Source organism: Oncorhynchus mykiss, chromosome 6, assembly GCF_057628025.1.
Source record: "Oncorhynchus mykiss isolate SJ-2025 chromosome 6, ASM5762802v1, whole genome shotgun sequence".
In the NCBI taxonomy this organism is placed as follows: domain Eukaryota; kingdom Metazoa; phylum Chordata; class Actinopteri; order Salmoniformes; family Salmonidae; genus Oncorhynchus; species Oncorhynchus mykiss.
Window position 1 is genome coordinate 79,246,351 of NC_143027.1, and position 23,240 is coordinate 79,269,590.

General features: G+C 40.9%; 1 protein-coding gene across 1 annotated transcript in view; it reads left to right on the top strand.

Annotated features, from left to right (window-relative positions):
- Positions 1 to 23,028, top strand: part of LOC110526645 (protein unc-13 homolog C) — a 250,965-nt gene extending 227,937 nt beyond the window's left edge. The window contains 2 exon segments of the mRNA XM_090238947.1: positions 10,095 to 10,254; positions 21,332 to 23,028. Coding sequence (XP_090095073.1) covers positions 10,095 to 10,254; positions 21,332 to 21,620 — 449 coding nt within the window. The 3' untranslated portion in view covers positions 21,621 to 23,028.
- Positions 23,029 to 23,240: the final 212 nt, after the last annotated feature.

A 23,240-nucleotide genomic window follows, 5' to 3' on the forward strand; every position in this document is an offset into this window, starting at 1 on the left:
TTATTTTACAGAACACTAGTCAGACAGAGACCAGCGGTTTAAACCTTATTTTACAGAGCACTAGTCAGTCAGAGTCAGAGACCAGCGTTTTAAAGCTTATTTTACAGAACACTAGTCAGACAGAGACAGAGACCAGCGGTTTAAACCTTACTTTACAGAACACTAGTCAGACAGAGACAGAGACCAGCGTTTTAAAGCTTATTTTACAGAACACTAGTCAGACAGAGACAGAGACCAGCGGTTTAAACCTTATTTTACAGAACACTAGTCAGTCAGAGACAGAGACCAGCGGTTTAAACCTTATTTTACAGAACACTAGTCAGTCAGAGACCAGCGGTTAAAACCTTATTTTACAGAACACTAGTCAGTCAGAGACAGAGACCAGCGGTTTAAACCTTATTTTACAGAACACTAGTCAGACAGAGTCAGAGACCAGCGGTTTAAACCTTATTTTACAGAACACTAGTCAGTCAGAGTCAGAGACCAGCGGTTAAAACCTTATTTTACAGAACACTAGTCAGACAGAGACAGAGACCAGCGGTTTAAACCTTATTTTACAGAACACTAGTCAGTCAGAGACCAGCGGTTTAAACCTTATTTTACAGAACACTAGTCAGTCAGAGTCAGAGACCAGCGGTTTAAACCTTATTTTACAGAACACTAGTCAGACAGAGACAGAGACCAGCGGTTTAAACCTTATTTTACAGAACACTAGTCAGACAGAGACAGAGACCAGCGGTTAAAACCTTATTTTACAGAACACTAGTCAGTCAGAGACCAGCGGTTAAAACCTTATTTTACAGAGCACTAGTCAGTCAGAGACAGAGACCAGCGGATTAAACCTTATTTTACAGAACACTAGTCATTCAGAGACCAGCGGTTTAAACCTTATTTTACAGAACACTAGTCAGTCAGAGACCAGCAGTTAAAACCTTATTTTACAGAACACTAGTCAGACAGAGACCAGCGGTTTAAACCTTATTTTACAGAACACTAGTCAGTCAGAGACCAGCGGTTAAAACCTTATTTTACAGAACACTAGTCATTCAGAGATCAGCAGTTAAAACCTTATTTTACAGAACACTAGTCAGACAGAGACCAGTGGTTAAAACTTTTATTTTACAGAACACTAGTCAGACAGAGACCAGCAGTTAAAACCTTATTTTACAGAACACTAGTCAGACAGAGACCAGCAGTTAAAACCTTATTTTACAGAACACTAGTCAGACAGAGACCAGCGGTTTAAACCTTACTTTACAGAACACTAGTCAGACAGAGACAGAGACCAGCGTTTTAAAGCTTATTTTACAGAACACTAGTCAGACAGAGACAGAGACCAGCGGTTTAAACCTTATTTTACAGAACACTAGTCAGACAGAGACCAGCAGTTAAAACCTTATTTTACAGAACACTAGTCAGACAGAGACCAGCGGTTTAAACCTTATTTTACAGAGCACTAGTCAGTCAGAGTCAGAGACCAGCGTTTTAAAGCTTATTTTACAGAACACTAGTCAGACAGAGACAGAGACCAGCGGTTTAAACCTTACTTTACAGAACACTAGTCAGACAGAGACAGAGACCAGCGTTTTAAAGCTTATTTTACAGAACACTAGTCAGACAGAGACAGAGACCAGCGGTTTAAACCTTATTTTACAGAACACTAGTCAGTCAGAGACAGAGACCAGCGGTTTAAACCTTATTTTACAGAACACTAGTCAGTCAGAGACCAGCGGTTAAAACCTTATTTTACAGAACACTAGTCAGTCAGAGACAGAGACCAGCGGTTTAAACCTTATTTTACAGAACACTAGTCAGACAGAGTCAGAGACCAGCGGTTTAAACCTTATTTTACAGAACACTAGTCAGTCAGAGTCAGAGACCAGCGGTTAAAACCTTATTTTACAGAACACTAGTCAGACAGAGACAGAGACCAGCGGTTTAAACCTTATTTTACAGAACACTAGTCAGTCAGAGACCAGCGGTTTAAACCTTATTTTACAGAACACTAGTCAGTCAGAGTCAGAGACCAGCGGTTTAAACCTTATTTTACAGAACACTAGTCAGACAGAGACAGAGACCAGCGGTTTAAACCTTATTTTACAGAACACTAGTCAGACAGAGACAGAGACCAGCGGTTAAAACCTTATTTTACAGAACACTAGTCAGTCAGAGACCAGCGGTTAAAACCTTATTTTACAGAGCACTAGTCAGTCAGAGACAGAGACCAGCGGATTAAACCTTATTTTACAGAACACTAGTCATTCAGAGACCAGCGGTTTAAACCTTATTTTACAGAACACTAGTCAGTCAGAGACCAGCAGTTAAAACCTTATTTTACAGAACACTAGTCAGACAGAGACCAGCGGTTTAAACCTTATTTTACAGAACACTAGTCAGTCAGAGACCAGCGGTTAAAACCTTATTTTACAGAACACTAGTCATTCAGAGATCAGCAGTTAAAACCTTATTTTACAGAACACTAGTCAGACAGAGACCAGTGGTTAAAACTTTTATTTTACAGAACACTAGTCAGACAGAGACCAGCAGTTAAAACCTTATTTTACAGAACACTAGTCAGACAGAGACCAGCAGTTAAAACCTTATTTTACAGAACACTAGTCAGACAGAGACCAGCGGTTTAAACCTTACTTTACAGAACACTAGTCAGACAGAGACAGAGACCAGCGTTTTAAAGCTTATTTTACAGAACACTAGTCAGACAGAGACAGAGACCAGCGGTTTAAACCTTATTTTACAGAACACTAGTCAGACAGAGACCAGCAGTTAAAACCTTATTTTACAGAACACTAGTCAGACAGAGACCAGCGGTTTAAACCTTATTTTACAGAGCACTAGTCAGTCAGAGTCAGAGACCAGCGTTTTAAAGCTTATTTTACAGAACACTAGTCAGACAGAGACAGAGACCAGCGGTTTAAACCTTACTTTACAGAACACTAGTCACACAGAGACAGAGACCAGCGTTTTAAAGCTTATTTTACAGAACACTAGTCAGACAGAGACAGAGACCAGCGGTTTAAACCTTATTTTACAGAACACTAGTCAGTCAGAGACAGAGACCAGCGGTTTAAACCTTATTTTACAGAACACTAGTCAGTCAGAGACCAGCGGTTAAAACCTTATTTTACAGAACACTAGTCAGTCAGAGACAGAGACCAGCGGTTTAAACCTTATTTTACAGAACACTAGTCAGACAGAGTCAGAGACCAGCGGTTTAAACCTTATTTTACAGAACACTAGTCAGTCAGAGTCAGAGACCAGCGGTTAAAACCTTATTTTACAGAACACTAGTCAGACAGAGACAGAGACCAGCGGTTTAAACCTTATTTTACAGAACACTAGTCAGTCAGAGACCAGCGGTTTAAACCTTATTTTACAGAACACTAGTCAGTCAGAGTCAGAGACCAGCGGTTTAAACCTTATTTTACAGAACACTAGTCAGACAGAGACAGAGACCAGCGGTTTAAACCTTATTTTACAGAACACTAGTCAGACAGAGACAGAGACCAGCGGTTAAAACCTTATTTTACAGAACACTAGTCAGTCAGAGTCAGAGACCAGCGGTTTAAACCTTATTTTACAGAACACTAGTCAGACAGAGACCAGCGGTTTAAACCTTATTTTACAGAACACCAGTCAGACAGAGACCAGCGGTTTAAACCTTATTTTACAGAACACTAGTCAGTCAGAGTCAGAGACCAGCGGTTTAAACCTTATTTTACAGAACACTAGTCAGACAGAGACCAGCGGTTTTAACCTTATTTTACAGAACACTAGTCAGACAGAGACCAGCGGTTTAAACCTTATTTTACAGAACACCAGTCAGACAGAGACCAGCGGTTTAAACCTTATTTTACAGAACACTAGTCAGTCAGAGTCAGAGACCAGCGGTTTAAACCTTATTTTACAGAACACTAGTCAGACAGAGACCAGCGGTTTAAACCTTATTTTACAGAACACTAGTCAGACAGAGACCAGCGGTTTAAACCTTATTTTACAGAACACTAGTCAAACAGAGACCAGCGGTTTAAACCTTATTTTACAGAACACTAGTCAGACAGAGACCAGCGGTTTAAACCTTATTTTACAGAACACTAGTCAGTCAGAGACCAGCGGTTTAAACCTTATTTTACAGAACACTAGTCAGACAGAGACCAGCGGTTAAAACCTTTTTTTACGGAACACTAGTCAGTCAGAGACAGAGACCAGCGGTTTAAACCTTATTTTACAGAACACTAGTCAGACAGAGACCAGCGGTTTAAACCTTATTTTACAGAACACTAGTCAGTCAGAGACAGAGACCAGCGGTTTAAACCTTATTTTACAGAACACTAGTCAGACAGAGACCAGCGGTTTAAACCTTATTTTACAGAACACTAGTCAGACAGAGACCAGCGGTTTAAACCTTATTTTACAGAACACTAGTCAGACAGAGACAGAGACCAGCGGTTTAAACCTTATTTTACAGAACACTAGTCAGTCAGAGACCAGCGGTTTAAACCTTATTTTACAGAACACTAGTCAGTCAGAGACAGAGACCAGCGGTTTAAACCTTATTTTACAGAACACTAGTCAGACAGAGACCAGCGGTTTAAACCTTATTTTACAGAACACTAGTCAGACAGAGACCAGCGGTTTAAACCTTATTTTACAGAACACTAGTCAGACAGAGACCAGCGGTTTAAACCTTATTTTACAGAACACTAGTCAGACAGAGACCAGCGGTTAAAACCTTATTTTACAGAACACTAGTCAGACAGAGACAGAGACCAGCGGTTAAAACCTTATTTTACAGAACACTAGTCAGACAGAGACAGAGACCAGCGGTTAAAACCTTATTTTACAGAACACTAGTCAGTCAGAGACAGAGACCAGCGATTTAAACCTTATTTTACAGAACACTAGTAAGACAGAGACAGAGACCAGCGGTTTAAACCTTATTTTACAGAACACTAGTCAGTCAGAGACAGAGACCAGCGGTTTAAACCTTATTTTACAGAACACTAGTCATTCAGAGACCAGCGGTTTAAACCTTATTTTACAGAACACTAGTCAGACAGAGACCAGCGGTTTAAACCTTATTTTACAGAACACTAGTCAGTCAGAGACAGAGACCAGCGGTTTAAACCTTATTTTACAGAACACTAGTCAGACAGAGACCAGCGGTTTAAACCTTATTTTACAGAACACTAGTCAGACAGAGACCAGCGGTTTAAACCTTATTTTACAGAACACTAGTCAGACAGAGACAGAGACCAGCGGTTTAAACCTTATTTTACAGAACACTAGTCAGTCAGAGACCAGCGGTTTAAACCTTATTTTACAGAACACTAGTCAGTCAGAGACAGAGACCAGCGGTTTAAACCTTATTTTACAGAACACTAGTCAGACAGAGACCAGCGGTTTAAACCTTATTTTACAGAACACTAGTCAGACAGAGACCAGCGGTTTAAACCTTATTTTACAGAACACTAGTCAGACAGAGACCAGCGGTTTAAACCTTATTTTACAGAACACTAGTCAGACAGAGACCAGCGGTTAAAACCTTATTTTACAGAACACTAGTCAGACAGAGACAGAGACCAGCGGTTAAAACCTTATTTTACAGAACACTAGTCAGACAGAGACAGAGACCAGCGGTTAAAACCTTATTTTACAGAACACTAGTCAGTCAGAGACAGAGACCAGCGATTTAAACCTTATTTTACAGAACACTAGTAAGACAGAGACAGAGACCAGCGGTTTAAACCTTATTTTACAGAACACTAGTCAGTCAGAGACAGAGACCAGCGGTTTAAACCTTATTTTACAGAACACTAGTCATTCAGAGACCAGCGGTTTAAACCTTATTTTACAGAACACTAGTCAGACAGAGATCAGCAGTTAAAACCTTATTTTACAGAACACTAGTCAGACAGAGACCAGTGGTTAAAACTTTATTTTACAGAACACTAGTAAGACAGAGACAGAGACCAGCGGTTTAAACCTTATTTTACAGAACACTAGTCAGTCAGAGACAGAGACCAGCGGTTTAAACCTTATTTTACAGAACACTAGTCAGTCAGAGACCAGCGGTTTAAACCTTATTTTACAGAACACTAGTCAGACAGAGACCAGCAGTTAAAACCTTATTTTACAGAACACTAGTCAGACAGAGACCAGCGGTTTAAACCTTACTTTACAGAACACTAGTCAGACAGAGACAGAGACCAGCGTTTTAAAGCTTATTTTACAGAACACTAGTCAGACAGAGACCAGCGGTTTAAACCTTATTTTACAGAACACTAGTCAGACAGAGACCAGCGGTTAAAACCTTATTTTACAGAACACTAGTCAGTCAGAGACAGAGACCAGCGGTTTAAACCTTATTTTACAGAACACTAGTCAGTCAGAGACCAGCGGTTAAAACCTTATTTTACAGAACACTAGTCAGTCAGAGACAGAGACCAGCGGTTTAAACCTTATTTTACAGAACACTAGTCAGTCAGAGACCAGCGGTTTAAACCTTATTTTACAGAACACTAGTCAGTCAGAGTCAGAGACCAGCGGTTTAAACCTTATTTTACAGAACACTAGTCAGACAGAGACCAGCGGTTTAAACCTTATTTTACAGAACACCAGTCAGACAGAGACCAGCGGTTTAAACCTTATTTTACAGAACACTAGTCAGTCAGAGTCAGAGACCAGCGGTTTAAACCTTATTTTACAGAACACTAGTCAGACAGAGACCAGCGGTTTAAACCTTATTTTACAGAACACTAGTCAGACAGAGACCAGCGGTTTAAACCTTATTTTACAGAACACTAGTCAGACAGAGACCAGCGGTTTAAACCTTATTTTACAGAACACTAGTCAGACAGAGACCAGCGGTTTAAACCTTATTTTACAGAACACTAGTCAGTCAGAGACCAGCGGTTTAAACCTTATTTTACAGAACACTAGTCAGACAGAGACCAGCGGTTAAAACCTTTTTTTTACGGAACACTAGTCAGTCAGAGACAGAGACCAGCGGTTTAAACCTTATTTTACAGAACACTAGTCAGACAGAGACCAGCGGTTTAAACCTTATTTTACAGAACACTAGTCAGTCAGAGACAGAGACCAGCGGTTTAAACCTTATTTTACAGAACACTAGTCAGACAGAGACCAGCGGTTTAAACCTTATTTTACAGAACACTAGTCAGACAGAGACCAGCGGTTTAAACCTTATTTTACAGAACACTAGTCAGACAGAGACAGAGACCAGCGGTTTAAACCTTATTTTACAGAACACTAGTCAGACAGAGACCAGCGGTTTAAACCTTATTTTACAGAACACTAGTCAGACAGAGACCAGCGGTTTAAACCTTATTTTACAGAACACTAGTCAGTCAGAGACCAGCGGTTTAAACCTTATTTTACAGAACACTAGTCAGACAGAGACCAGCGGTTAAAACCTTTTTTTACGGAACACTAGTCAGTCAGAGACAGAGACCAGCGGTTTAAACCTTATTTTACAGAACACTAGTCAGACAGAGACCAGCGGTTTAAACCTTATTTTACAGAACACTAGTCAGTCAGAGACAGAGACCAGCGGTTTAAACCTTATTTTACAGAACACTAGTCAGACAGAGACCAGCGGTTTAAACCTTATTTTACAGAACACTAGTCAGACAGAGACCAGCGGTTTAAACCTTATTTTACAGAACACTAGTCAGACAGAGACAGAGACCAGCGGTTTAAACCTTATTTTACAGAACACTAGTCAGACAGAGACCAGCGGTTTAAACCTTATTTTACAGAACACTAGTCAGACAGAGACCAGCGGTTTAAACCTTATTTTACAGAACACTAGTCAGTCAGAGACCAGCGGTTTAAACCTTATTTTACAGAACACTAGTCAGACAGAGACCAGCGGTTTAAACCTTATTTTACAGAACACTAGTCAGACAGAGACCAGCGGTTTAAACCTTATTTTACAGAACACTAGTCAGACAGAGACCAGCGGTTTAAACCTTATTTTACAGAACACTAGTCAGACAGAGACAGAGACCAGCGGTTAAAACCTTATTTTACAGAACACTAGTCAGTCAGAGACAGAGACCAGCGGTTTAAACCTTATTTTACAGAACACTAGTCAGACAGAGACCAGCGGTTTAAACCTTATTTTACAGAACACTAGTCAGACAGAGACCAGCGGTTTAAACCTTATTTTACAGAACACTAGTCAGACAGAGACAGAGACCAGCGGTTTAAACCTTATTTTACAGAACACTAGTCAGACAGAGACCAGCGGTTTAAACCTTATTTTACAGAACACTAGTCAGACAGAGACCAGCGGTTTAAACCTTATTTTACAGAACACTAGTCAGTCAGAGACCAGCGGTTTAAACCTTATTTTACAGAACACTAGTCAGACAGAGACCAGCGGTTAAAACCTTTTTTTACGGAACACTAGTCAGTCAGAGACAGAGACCAGCGGTTTAAACCTTATTTTACAGAACACTAGTCAGACAGAGACCAGCGGTTTAAACCTTATTTTACAGAACACTAGTCAGTCAGAGACAGAGACCAGCGGTTTAAACCTTATTTTACAGAACACTAGTCAGACAGAGACCAGCGGTTTAAACCTTATTTTACAGAACACTAGTCAGACAGAGACCAGCGGTTTAAACCTTATTTTACAGAACACTAGTCAGACAGAGACAGAGACCAGCGGTTTAAACCTTATTTTACAGAACACTAGTCAGACAGAGACCAGCGGTTTAAACCTTATTTTACAGAACACTAGTCAGACAGAGACCAGCGGTTTAAACCTTATTTTACAGAACACTAGTCAGTCAGAGACCAGCGGTTTAAACCTTATTTTACAGAACACTAGTCAGACAGAGACCAGCGGTTTAAACCTTATTTTACAGAACACTAGTCAGACAGAGACCAGCGGTTTAAACCTTATTTTACAGAACACTAGTCAGACAGAGACCAGCGGTTTAAACCTTATTTTACAGAACACTAGTCAGACAGAGACAGAGACCAGCGGTTAAAACCTTATTTTACAGAGCACTAGTCAGTCAGAGACTAGCGGTTTAAACCTTATTTTACAGAACACTAGTCAGACAGAGACAGAGACCAGCGGTTTAAACCTTATTTTACAGAACACTAGTCAGTCAGAGACAGAGACCAGCGGTTTAAACCTTATTTTACAGAACACTAGTCAGTCAGAGACCAGCGGTTTAAACCTTATTTTACAGAACACTAGTCAGACAGAGACAGAGACCAGCGGTTTAAACCTTATTTTACAGAACACTAGTCAGTCAGAGACAGAGACCAGCGGTTTAAACCTTATTTTACAGAACACTAGTCAGTCAGAGACCAGCGGTTTAAACCTTATTTTACAGAACACCAGTCAGACAGAGACAGAGACCAGCGGTTTAAACCTTATATTACAGAACACTAGTCAGACAGAGACCAGCGGTTTAAACCTTATTTTACAGAACACTAGTCAGACAGAGACAGAGACCAGCGGTTTAAACCTTATTTTACAGAACACTAGTCAGACAGAGACCAGCGGTTTAAACCTTATTTTACAGAACACTATTCAGACAGAGACCAGCGGTTTAAACCTTATTTTACAGAACACTAGTCAGACAGAGACCAGCGGTTTAAACCTTATTTTACAGAACACTAGTCAGACAGAGCATCTGATATTTCTTCTTTTGACCAATCACCTCAGATCATTTCACATCAGATCTTTTTCAGAGCTGATAATTGGCCAAAAGATACATTATTGAAAACTATTTCAAAATTGGGCTGCCTGTGTAAATGCAGCCTGAGTGACTCACACTCAATGACCAGTAGTTTAAGAACAAGTGCTTTATTTAAAAGACCAGGGATTTTAGAACAAGTATCCTATTTCAGTTTGCATAGTGGATGGATGGATATGGGTGGGTGAGTGGGTGGATCGATGTGTGCATGGGTGGATGATTTGATTGACTGATTGATTGATTGATTGATTGATTGATTGACTGATCGACTGATTGATTGACATATTTTTTTATTGACTTATTGATTGATGTGTGTCTGTCATTTCTCTCCAGTGGTGGGGGTCAACAACCTAAGCTGGCAGACCAATGCCATGTTCCGACCGTTCGTGGAGGTGAATGCGGTTGGGCCGCACCTCGCCGACAAGAAACGCAAGTTCACCACCAAGACCAAGAACAACAATTGGTCACCAAAGTACAACGAAACATTCCAATAGTAAGTCTGCTTTATTGTCTAAAGTAAGTCTGGTTTATTGTCCAAAGTAAGTCTGGTTAATTGTCTGAAGTATGTCTGGTTAATTGTCTGAAGTATGTCTGGTTAATTGTCTGAAGTATGTCTGGTTTAATGTCTAAAGTAAGTCTGGTTTATTGTCCAAAGTAAGTCTGCTTTATTGTCTAAAGTAAGTCTGGTTTATTGTCCAAAGTAAGTCTGGTTAATTGTCTGAAGTATGTCTGGTTTAATGTCTAAAGTAAGTCTGGTTTATTGTCCAAAGTAAGTCTGCTTTATTGTCTAAAGTAAGTCTGGTTTATTGTCCAAAGTAAGTCTGGTTAATTGTCTAAAGTAAGTCTGGTTTATTGTCTAAAGTAAGTCTGGTTTATTGTCTAAAGTAAGTCTGGTTTATTGTCTAAAGTAAGTCTGGTTTATTGTCTAAAGTAAGTCTGGTTTATTGTCTAAAGTACGTCTGGTTTATTGTCTAAAGTAAGTCTGGTTTATTGTCTAAAGTAAGTCTGGTTTATTGTCTAAAGTAAGTCTGGTTTATTGTCTAAAGTAAGTCTGGTTTATTGTCTAAAGTAAGTCTGGTTTATTGTCCAAGGTAAGTCTGGTTAATTGTCTAAATTAAGTCTTGTTTATTTTCTAAAGGTCTGGTTTATTGTCTAAAGTAAGTCTGCTTTATTGTCAAAGTCTGGTTTATTGTCTAAAGGTCTGGTTTATTGTGTAGAGTAAGTCTGCTTTATTGTCAAAGTACTGTAAGTCTGGTTAGTTGTCTGATGTACAATTAAACATTCTGATAGTAAGTCTGGTTTTGTAATGGCATTCAGAGGTGGAAGAAGGATCGGACCAAAGCGCAGCGTGGTAAGTGTTCATGATGTAATATTTAATGAAACCAACTGAACACTGAAATACAAAACAATAAAGTGAACGAAGGAAAACCGAAACAGTACCGTGTGGACCAAACACTCACACGGAAAACAAACACACACAAACCAAAAGTGAAACCCAGGCTACCTAAGTATGATTCTCAATTAGGGACAACAATTGACAGCGGCCTCTGATTGAGAACCATACTAGGCCGAACTCAAAAACCAACATAGAAAAAAAAAACATAGACTGCCCACCCCAACTCACACCCTGACCATACTAAAACAAAGACAAAAACAAAGGAACTAAGGTCAGAACGTGACAGGTTTATTGTCTAAGTAAACAACCTGATCCTGTGTTTTGTCTTCAGTAATGTGTGTCTTGGTTGTGCCAGGAGTGTTGCTCCTCCAGTAGTATAGTATTTGCTACATAGTGGGAATGTAGACACCTGCAGTGCTCACTGTCAAAACGTTTGGAAAAGGTTACAAATTAAACTAGAAACGCTTTTATCCAGCATGATAGCAGAAAGTAATGAGATCATGAGGTGCTTTTAAAAATGAAAAAAAAATGACATTTCAGTTATTTGAATAGTGAGAATATAGGGAGGACTGGGTTAGGGTGAATGATCTATCTATGCAGCTGTACCACTGTCTGTCTGATACTGAGCCAGCTGCATTTAAAGCGCAATGTAGAGCCTGTGTCCCAAAAGCATCCTATTTCCTTTACACTGAGTGTACTAAACATTAGGATCACCTTCCTAATATTAAGTTGCATTGCTTTTGCCCTCAGAACAGCCTCAATTTGTCGGGGCATGGTCTCTGCAAGGTGTCGAAAGGGTTCCACAGGGATGCTGGCCCATGTTGACTCCAATGCTTCCCACAGTTGTGTCAAGTTGGCTTGATGTCCTATGGGTGATAGACCATTGTTGATACACATCGGAAACTGTTGAAAAACCCAGCGGCGTTGCAGTTCTTGACACACTCAAACCAGTGCTACCTACTACCATACCCAATTCAAAGGCACTTAATTATGTTGTCTTGCCCATTGGCACATACACAAGCCATATCTCAATAAGGCTTAAAAATCCTTATTTAACCTATCTCTTCTCTTCCCCTTCATCAACACTGATCAAAGTGGATTTAACAGGTGACATCAATAAGGGATCATAGATTTCACCTGGTCAGTCTATGTCATGGAAAGAGCAGGTGTTTTCTGTTTTGTACACTCAGGGTATAATGCCCTGGTCAAAAGTAGTCCACTACAGAGGGAATAGGGTGCCATTTGGGATGCCGACAGGGTTTGACTATCAGCTGCATCCAATCCTCTCACTGTGTTTACGATAGTGAGCCAGAAGTCTGTGAAGTGCAGTCAGAGAGAGAGTGATCATCTGTAGTGCCTATGTGGTCTCTGGTGCTCTTTTAATGGCAGTGTCCACTGACCGAGATCAATGTCAACACGAACACCGTCTGCAAATACATGCACTTTTTCATTGCACCAAAGAAAACAACAGATGGACAACAATACAGATAAAAACACATTTAAAACATCTGATAGACAACAATACAGATAAAAACACATTTAAAACATCTGATAGACAACAATACAGATAAAAACACATTTAAAACATCTGATAGACAACAATACAGATAAAAACACATTTAAAACATCTGATAGACAACAATACAGATAAAAACACATTTAAAACATCTGATAGACAACAATACAGATAAAAACACACTTAAAACAACTGATAGACAACAATACAGATAAAAACACATTTAAAACATCTGATAGACAACAATACAGATAAAAACACATTTAAAACATCTGATAGACAACAATACAGATAAAAACACATTTAAAACAACTGATAGACAACAATACAGATAAAAACACATTTAAAACATCTGATAGACAACAATACAGATAAAAACACACTTAACACAGCTGATAGACAACAATACAGATACAAACACATTTAAAACATTGATAGACAACAATACAGATAAAAACACACTTAAAACAACTGATAGACAACAATACAGATAAAAACACATGTAAAACATCTGATAGACAACAATACAGATAAAAACACACTTAAAACATCTGATAGACAACAATACAGATAAAAACACATTTAAAACAACTGATAGACAACAATACAGATAAAAACACATATAAAATACCTGTGTGCAGGTGTGGTCTAAAGCCCAAGGGCTGACATGAAAACCACACCACCAAAATAATATATACAACACATAAGTACCAAAATAATATATACAACACATAAGTACCAAAATAATACATACAACACATAAGTACCAAAATAATATATACAACACATAAGTACCAAAATAATACATACAACACATAAGTACCAAAATAATATATACAACACATAAGTACCAAAATAATACATACAACACATAAGTACCAAAATAATATATACAACACATAAGTACCAAAATAATATATACAACACATAAGTACCAAAATAATATATACAACACATAAGTACCAAAATAATACATACAACACATAAGTACCAAAATAATATATACAACACATAAGTACCAAAATAATATATACAACACATCAGTACCAAAATAATACATACAACACATAAGTACCAAAATAATACATACAACACATAAGTACCAAAATAATATATACAACACATAAGTACCAAAATAATATATACAACACATAAGTACCAAAATAATATATACAACACATCAGTACCAAAATAATATATACAACACATAAGTACCAAAATAATATATACAACACATAAGTACCAAAATAATATATACAACACATAAGTACCAAAATAATATATACAACACATAAGTACCAAAATAATATATACAACACATAAGTACCAAAATAATATATACAACACATCAGTACCAAAATAATACATACAACACATAAGTACCAAAATAATACATACAACACATAAGTACCAAAATAATATATACAACACATAAGTACCAAAATAATATAGACAACACATAAGTACCAAAATAATATATACAACACATAAGTACCAAAATAATATATACAACACATAAGTACCAAAATAATATATACAACACATAAGTACCAAAATAATACATACAACACATAAGTACCAAAATAATATATACAACACATAAGTACCAAAATAATATATACAACACATAAGTACCAAAATAATATATACAACACATAAGTACCAAAATAATATAGACAACACATAAGTACCAAAATAATATATACAACACATAAGTACCAAAATAATACATACAACACATAAGTACCAAAATAATATATACAACACATAAGTACCAAAATAATATATACAACACATAAGTACCAAAATAATACATACAACACATAAGTACCAAAATAATATATACAACACATAAGTACCAAAATAATACATACAACACATAAGTACCAAAATAATATATACAACACATAAGTACCAAAATAATATATACAACACATATAAAATACCTGTGTGCAGGTGTGGTCTAAAGCCCAAGGGCTGACATGAAAACCACACCACCAAAATAATATATACAACACATAAGTACCAAAATAATATATACAACACATAAGTACCAAAATAATATATACAACACATAAGTACCAAAATAATATATACAACACGGAAGTACCAAAATAATATATACAACACATATAAAATACCTGTGTGCAGGTGTGGTCTAAAGCCCAAGGGCTGACATGAAAACCACACCACCAAAATAATATATACAATACATAAGTAAGACCATTTAAAAGGTTTGTTAAAACAGATAACAAAACCTACTAATTATAAACATATAAATTATTTGATCAGTAATCACACAAAAAATAAAATAATAATGTTTAAATGTGTGTGTGCACTAGAGTGTGTGAGAGTTAGGCTTTCTGGAGGAGATTATGGAGTAGTTTGGTTCATCAGGCTGACCTCCAGTCTTCGCTTGGAGTTATTGAGGGATGATGATGTTTTGGCAATGTGAGAATTCCAGAGTATGGCACCTCTGTATCTGATAGAGAATTGACTATGTGAGGTGCGGCAGTGGAGAGGGTGAAGGTTATCACAGTGTCTTGTGTTATATAGATTGATTTCAGAATGAACCTGGAATAATCCCTTGAAGGGTTTAGTTCAACTGTCTGGGAAGTACTTGTAGATGAAAGTGCATAATTGGCGTACATTAATGTTGTAAATAGACAAGACATTGAGTTCCTTAAACTAAGGTGCAGATGGTTCCAGGTAATTAGAGGAGGTTGTTAGTTTGTCTTCTCTAGAGGAGATCTGCATAGAGGAGATCTGCATGGAGGAATGGGCCAAAATACCAGCAACAGTGTGTGAAAACATTGTGAAGACTTACAGAAAACGTTTGACCTCTGTCATTGCCAACAAAGGGTATATAGCACATGTGAAAACTGTTGTTCTGATTAAAGAAGCAATAAAACTGGCCTTCTGTAGACTAGTTGAGTATCTGGAGCATGTGAGTTCGATTACCGGCTCAAAATGTCCAGAAACAAAGAACTTTCTTCTGAAACTCGTCAGTCTATTCTTGTTCTGAGAAATGAAGGCTATTCCATGCGAGAAATTGCCAAGAAACTGAAGATCTCGTACAACGCTGTGTACTACTACTTCATAGCCCATCTTAATATTTTCTTTTTATTAGACAGCCTCAGATATGGCTTTTTCTTTGCAACTCTGCCAAGAACGCCAGCATCCCGGAGTTGCCTCTTCACTGTTGACGTCGAGACTGGTGTTTTGCGGATCCCCAGATTTATAGAGGGGGATAACTTTGGCAATTTTCTAATCTTTAGGAGCAATACCAGTTTGCATAGATTTGGTGTGATAGAGGCTCAGTAATCCAGAAAAACACTGATTTCACCAAAGAGGCACCCATCTCATCATGACCCGCTGCTGATTTCTTTAAGCTACCAATGACCTCCATTACATTGGGAGGATCATACTGAAGCAGAGAAGGGAAATGTGTCACGTTCTGACCTTAGTTCTTTTGTTATGTCTTTGTTTTAGTATGGTCAGGGCATGAGTTGGGTGGGTTGTCTATGTGAGTTTTTCTATGATTTGCTATTTCTGTGTTTGGCCTGGTATGGTTCTCAATCAGAGGCAGCTGTCAACCGTTGTCCCTGAATGAGAACCATATTTAGGGAGCCTGTTTTCTATTGTGTTTCGTCTGTGATTGTTTTCTGTTGTGTGTTTTTTCGGTTGTTTCTCTTTGATATTTTTGTTATTTCCGTGTTCTTTTTAATAAATATTGACACATACCACGCTGCACCTTGGTCCTCCTCTTCTCCTTCATACGACGACCATTACAGAATCACCCATCACCAAAGAACCAAGCAACGTGGTAAGGAGCAGCGCTATCTGGAGGAGGTTACAACATGGGACGAAATAGAGAGGTGGTCGGTCGACCCAGGGAGAGTGCCGGAGCCCGCCTGGGATTCTCTGGAACAATGTGAGGGATACCGGAGAATGGAGTTGGCACGGTGGTCAAGGAAGCCCCAGAGGCAGCCCCAAAAATGTATTGTGGGGGTGGCACACGGGGAGTGTGGATAAGTCAGGTAGGAGACCTGAGCCAACTCCCCGTGCTTACCGTGGAGAGAGGTGGAATGGGCAGGCACTGTGTTATGCCGTGAGGCGCACGGTGTCCCCGGTGCGCAGGCATAGCCCGGTGCGGTACATAGCAGCGCCTCGTATCGGCCGGGCTAGAGTGGGCATCGAGCCCGGGTGCCATGAAGCCGGCTCAGCGCATCTGGTCTCCAGTGCGTCTCCCCGTGCCAGGGTACATGGCACCAGCCCTACGCATGGTATCCCCGGTTCGCCAGCACAGCCCAGTGCGGGCTGTTCCACCTCGCCGCACTGGCCTGGCTACGGGGAGCATTCAGCCAGGTAGGGTTGAGCCGCCCGTCAGTCAGGACCGTCAGTCAGGACCGTCAGTCAGGAGCTGCCAGAGCTGCCCGTCAGTCAGGAGCTGCTGGAGCCACCCGTCAGTCAGGACCGTCAGTCAGGAGCTGTCAGAGCTGCCCGTTAGTCAGGAGCTGCCGGAGCCGCCCGTCAGTCCTGAGCTGCCGGAGCCGCCTGTCAGTCCTGAGCTGCCGGAGCCGCCCGTCAGCCAGGAGCTGCCGGAGCCGCCCGTCAGTCCTGAGCTGCCGGAGCCGCCTGTCAGTCCTGAGCTGCCGGAGCCGCCCGTTAGTCCTGAGCTGCCGGAGCCGCCCGTCAGTCCTGAGCTTCCGGAGCCGCCCGTCAGTCAGGAACTGCCGGAGCCGCCAGTCAGCCAGGAGCTGCCGGAGCCGCCCGTCAGTCAGGAGCTGCCGGAGTCTCCCGGTCGTCCGGTGCTGCCGGAGTCTCCCGTCCATTCGGGACCCGTGGCTAGGGTCCCCAGTCCGAGGTCGGCGGCGATCGTCGCCACTCTAAAGAGGCCATGGAGGCGGGCTAAGAGGCGGACATGGACTATGGTGGAGTGGGGTCCACGTCCCGCGCCAGAGCCGCCACCGCGGACAGACACCCACCCAGACCCTCTCCCATAGGTTCAGGTTTTGCGGCCGCACCTTTGGGGGGGGGGGGGGGGGGGTACTGTCACGTTCTGACCTTAGTGAGTTGGGTGGGTTGTCTATGTTAGTTTTTCTATGATTTTCTTTTTCTGTGTTTGGCCTGGTATGGTTCTCAATCAGAGGCAGCTGTCAATCGTTGTCCCTGATTGAGAACCATATTTAGGGAGCCTGTTTACTATTGTGTTTCGTGGGTGATTGTTTTCTGTTTTCTGGTGTGTGTCTGCACCAGCCAGAACTGTTTTCTGTTGTGTGTCTGCACCAGCCAGAACTGTTTTCTGTTGTGTGTCTGCACCAGCCAGAACTGTTTTCTGTTGTGTGTCTGCACCAGCCAGAACTGTTTTCTGTTGTGTGTCTGCACCAGCCAGAACTGTTTTCTGTTGTGTGTCTGCACCAGCCAGAACTGTTTTCTGTTGTGTGTCTGCTCCAGCCAGAACTGTTTTCTGTTGTGTGTCTGCACCAGCCAGAACTGTTTTCTGTTGTGTGTCTGCACCAGCCAGAACTGTTTTCTGTTGTGTGTCTGCACCAGCCAGAACTGTTTTCTGTTGTGTGTCTGCACCAGCCAGAACTGTTTTCTGTTGTGTGTCTGCACCAGCCAGAACTGTTTTCTGTTGTGTGTCTGCACCAGCCAGAACTGTTTTCTGTTGTGTGTCTGCACCAGCCAGAACTGTTTTCTGTTGTGTGTCTGCACCAGCCAGAACTGTTTTCTGTTGTGTGTCTGCACCAGCCAGAACTGTTTTCTGTTGTGTGTCTGCACCAGCCAGAACTGTTTTCTGTTGTGTGTCTGCACCAGCCAGAACTGTTTTCTGTTGTGTGTCTGCACCAGCCAGAACTGTTTTCTGTTGTGTGTCTGCACCAGCCAGAACTGTTTTCTGTTGTGTGTCTGCACCAGCCAGAACTGTTTTCTGTTGTGTGTCTGCACCAGCCAGAACTGTTTTCTGTTGTGTGTCTGCACCAGCCAGAACTGTTTTCTGTTGTGTGTCTGCACCAGCCAGAACTGTTTTCTGTTGTGTGTCTGCACCAGCCAGAACTGTTTTCTGTTGTGTGTCTGCACCAGCCAGAACTGTTTTCTGTTGTGTGTCTGCACCAGCCAGAACTGTTTTCTGTTGTGTGTCTGCACCAGCCAGAACTGTTTTCTGTTGTGTGTCTGCACCAGCCAGAACTGTTTTCTGTTGTGTGTCTGCACCAGCCAGAACTGTTTTCTGTTGTGTGTCTGCACCAGCCAGAACTGTTTTCTGTTGTGTGTCTGCACCAGCCAGAACTGTTTTCTGTTGTGTGTCTGCACCAGCCAGAACTGTTTTCTGTTGTGTGTCTGCACCAGCCAGAACTGTTTTCTGTTGTGTGTCTGCACCAGCCAGAACTGTTTTCTGTTGTGTGTCTGCACCAGCCAGAACTGTTTTCTGTTGTGTGTCTGCACCAGCCAGAACTGTTTTCTGTTGTGTGTCTGCACCAGCCAGAACTGTTTTCTGTTGTGTGTCTGCACCAGCCAGAACTGTTTTCTGTTGTGTGTCTGCACCAGCCAGAACTGTTTTCTGTTGTGTGTCTGCACCAGCCAGAACTGTTTTCTGTTGTGTGTCTGCACCAGCCAGAACTGTTTTCTGTTGTGTGTCTGCACCAGCCAGAACTGTTTTCTGTTGTGTGTCTGCACCAGCCAGAACTGTTTTCTGTTGTGTGTCTGCACCAGCCAGAACTGTTTTCTGTTGTGTGTCTGCACCAGCCAGAACTGTTTTCTGTTGTGTGTCTGCACCAGCCAGAACTGTTTTCTGTTGTGTGTCTGCACCAGCCAGAACTGTTTTCTGTTGTGTGTCTGCACCAGCCAGAACTGTTTTCTGTTGTGTGTCTGCACCAGCCAGAACTGTTTTCTGTTGTTTCTCTTTGTTATTTTTGTTATTTCTCTGTTCATTTTAATAAATATGGACACATACCACGCTGCACCTTGGTCCTCCTCTTCTCCTTCATACGACGACCGTTACAAAATGTCCCTTAATGTAATCCAGCTTTCTTAATTGTCTTTGACAGAGGAACCCACATTCACAAAAAAATCATTAAATTGACATGAAATAACATCATGATCACTATAGGTCTTATTTCCAACAATACATTGAGATGAGATCATTGTAGAAGCTTCTTTCTTTCCAAGTTGACTTATTATTTCAGGATTCTTGGAATTTCTTAGTAAAATGTCTTCCTTCTTGATGCACTCTCTGTGCGTGTGCGTGCGTGCGTTTCACGAGCATGCTTTTGTGTGCTTTTGTTTGAAGCTTCAGAAGCCATTAGTAGTCTGTGGATAATTAGGTAGGTTCCTAAAGAAAAGGTTGGTTTGGAAATAATGGCCGCTCTGAACACAGACGTTTAACTCTGTTGCAAAACGTGATTGAATTGTCCCTCATTTCAGTAAGTCACAACAATGAAACGTCTCCTGTCATAGAGATGTCGCCGAGCCATACCCCACTGACAAATTCTACATATTATTATACTCATTATTATACATCCTGCTACGGGACAAAGCCATCTGACCTCTTGTGAAATGCTATGTTCTCATTGATATTAGCCTTTGTACATAGGGAGAGTGGCGTGTGTGTTTGTGCGTGGTTTCTGTACGTGTGTGTTTGTATGTTTGTGTGCGGTTTCTGTGTGTTTGTGTATGTTTGTGTGCGGTTTCTGTGCGTCTGTGTTTGTGTATATTTGTGTGTGGTTTCTGTGTGTTTGTGTATGTTTGTGTATGTTTGTGTGTGGTTTCTGTGTGTTTGTGTATGTTTGTGTATGTTTGTGTGTGGTTTGTGTGTGTGGTTTCTGTGCATCTGTGTTTGTGTGTGGTTTCTATGTGGGTGTGTGTGTTTGTGTGTGGTTTCTGTGTGTGTTTGTGTGTGGTTTCTGTGTGTGTGTGTGTGTTTGTGTGGTTTCTGTGTGTTTGTGTGTGGTTTCTGTGCGTGTTTGTGTTTGTGTGTGGTTTCTGTGCATGTGTGTGTTTGTGTGTGGTTTCTGTGCATGTGTGGTTTCTCTGTGTGTGTGTTTGTGTGTGGTTTCTGTGTGTGGTTTCTGTGCGTGTGTGTGTTTGTGTGTGGTTTCTGTGCATGTATGTTTTCATGTGGTTTCTGTGCGTCTGTGTTTGTGTGGTTTCTGTGCGTGTGTGTGTTTGTGTGTGGTTTCTGTGTGTGTTTGTGTGTGGTTTCTGTGTGTGTGTGTTTGTGTGTGGTTTCTGTGCATGTGCGTGTTTGTGTGTGGTTTCTGTGTGTGTGTGTGTTTGTGTGTGGTTTCTGTGTGTGTGTGTGTTTGTGTGGTTTCTGTGCGTGTTTGTTTGTGGTTTCTGTGTGTATGTGTTTGTGTGTGGTTTCTGTGCGTGTGTGTGTTTGTGTGTGGTTTCTGTGCTTGTGTTCGTTTTATCCAACTAACTTTTAGCTCTCTGATGTCTGGGCTCTGACTGATTGAGTTAAGCTGTCTAATCAATCAATCGATGAATCAATCAGTCATACAACATGACATGTCCTTTCTTCTCTGACTGCGCGTTGTTGTTTTTAATGAATATGTTCTATCTATCCTGTTCAATAAACTACAAATATGAGAGGAATGGGACTGATGTTGATCATGTTGTTGTCTCTCTTCCCCCCCCCCCCCCCCCCCCCCCCCCCAGTGTTCTGAGCAATGAGTATGGTCCAGAGTGCTACGAGCTGCACGTCTCAGTGAAGGACTACTGCTTCGCCAGAGAGGACCGTATCATCGGCATGGCGGTCCTCCAGCTCAGAGACCTGGCCGACCAGGGGAGCTGCTGTGCCTGCTACCCCCTGGTGAAGAGCATCTCCATGGACGACACCGGACTCACCATCATGAGGATACTCTCTCAAAGGACCAACGACGAAGTGGCCAAAGAGTTTTGTCGTCTCAAGACCGACGTACGCTCTTCAGAGGAGGTGGCCTCCTAGTATGGAGATGTGAGGGAGGAAGGGATGGAATGAATGGATGATTGCATGGAAGGGAAGAGAGGGGGGAAGAGCGGGAGGGAGGCAAGGGGAAGGAAGGAAGGAGGGAAGGAAGGAAGGAGGGAAGGAAGGAAGGAAGGAAGGAAGGAAGGAAGGAAGGAAGGAAGGAAGGAAGGAAGGAAGGAAGGAAGGAAGGAAGGAAGGAAGGAAGGAAGGAAGGAAGGAAGGAAGGAAGGAAGGAAGGAAGGAAGGAAGGAAGGAAGGAAGGCCGGCCGACAGTTGAGGAGTTGTGTTGTCTGTTTTTGTGCATGTGCGTAAAACATCTGTTGGAATGTTCATTTTAAACTACAGTATGTACCAGTGTTTACTTACCGTATGCTCAATATTAAGTACTATATTCTACGAGTTATGTTAACGAGACATGAAATACCTTTTTGTAAAACATTTAGATTTGTTCCAATAAAGTGCCAAACCAGAGGAAAAAAAAGTACAACAACAAAACAAACAACAAAAGATAGTAGTGATGAATTATGGTGATACTAAATGTTTGATGAAAAATTTGCTTGATTATTTGGTTCAGTGTAAAATCATTCTCTCAAAGAAACGGTGGCGTTTTAATCGTTAAAAAGTCCATTTGCACCCTCGTTTTGTTACTCGTCCCCTCACACAGCACTTGTTGTGCATGTCCCCGTTTACAACCATGTCTCTTCCATCATCTCACAGTGACCACAGGGTCGGGGTCCATGTACCCTGGCCCTAAAACTCTTTGTATTTAAGCCGAAACCTGAAAAGAGACCATTTTTTTAACGGCGATGACTGCTATGTAAACCTTCATAGGTGTTTGTAATTTTATAACCATGACAACAACGAAAAGCCTCCAGTGCTGTCAGTCTACACAGAAAGGGTGGATCCTATTTTCTCGTTTTCTTTTTGCCTGTAATCTTTCCGTTCGGCCATCGGCTTCCAGCCTTTCTGTACGACCACTGTGAACACGAGCTTTGGAAGGCAAGCCTACATAACATTGCTGACGGTTTGATATTGTTGTTTCATATTTATTAAGATAACTTTGTTCCTGAGAAACTGCCAAAGTTATATAAAAATGTTTGTACAAAAGCAATCCATTACATGTATGAAAAATATATATGTACACGTCAACTATTTAGATTTACAATGCTAAATATCTGATTGTTGATGAGCGGTTCTAGAACTATTGTTTTGAGTTTGTGTGAAGATTTCAGAGTCGCAAAATGTTACTTTATACACATGAGTTGAATTCAGCTTCTGCCATTTGGTTTATTTTTCTTCATAAAGGAACGAGTCTAACATTGGGTAAATATGCAACATTCCTATGTATTGCACTGATGGCGAATTGTATGTCATGTAAATATATTTAGTGAGAAATTGTACAAAACAACCGTCTCCTTTATTTCCAACACATTGTTCAAAGTGTTTTTTTGTTGTTGTTTAGTAATCTGATACATTCATTCAGTGATATAATCCTATATGGTGTAGCCTCTATATACAGTATCTATTGCCAGAAGAAATTTCACGTCTCAAATGGAATGACAGAGTAATGTACCGTATGGCCCACAGAGATCCTATAAATCACTAGAGTTCTACTTC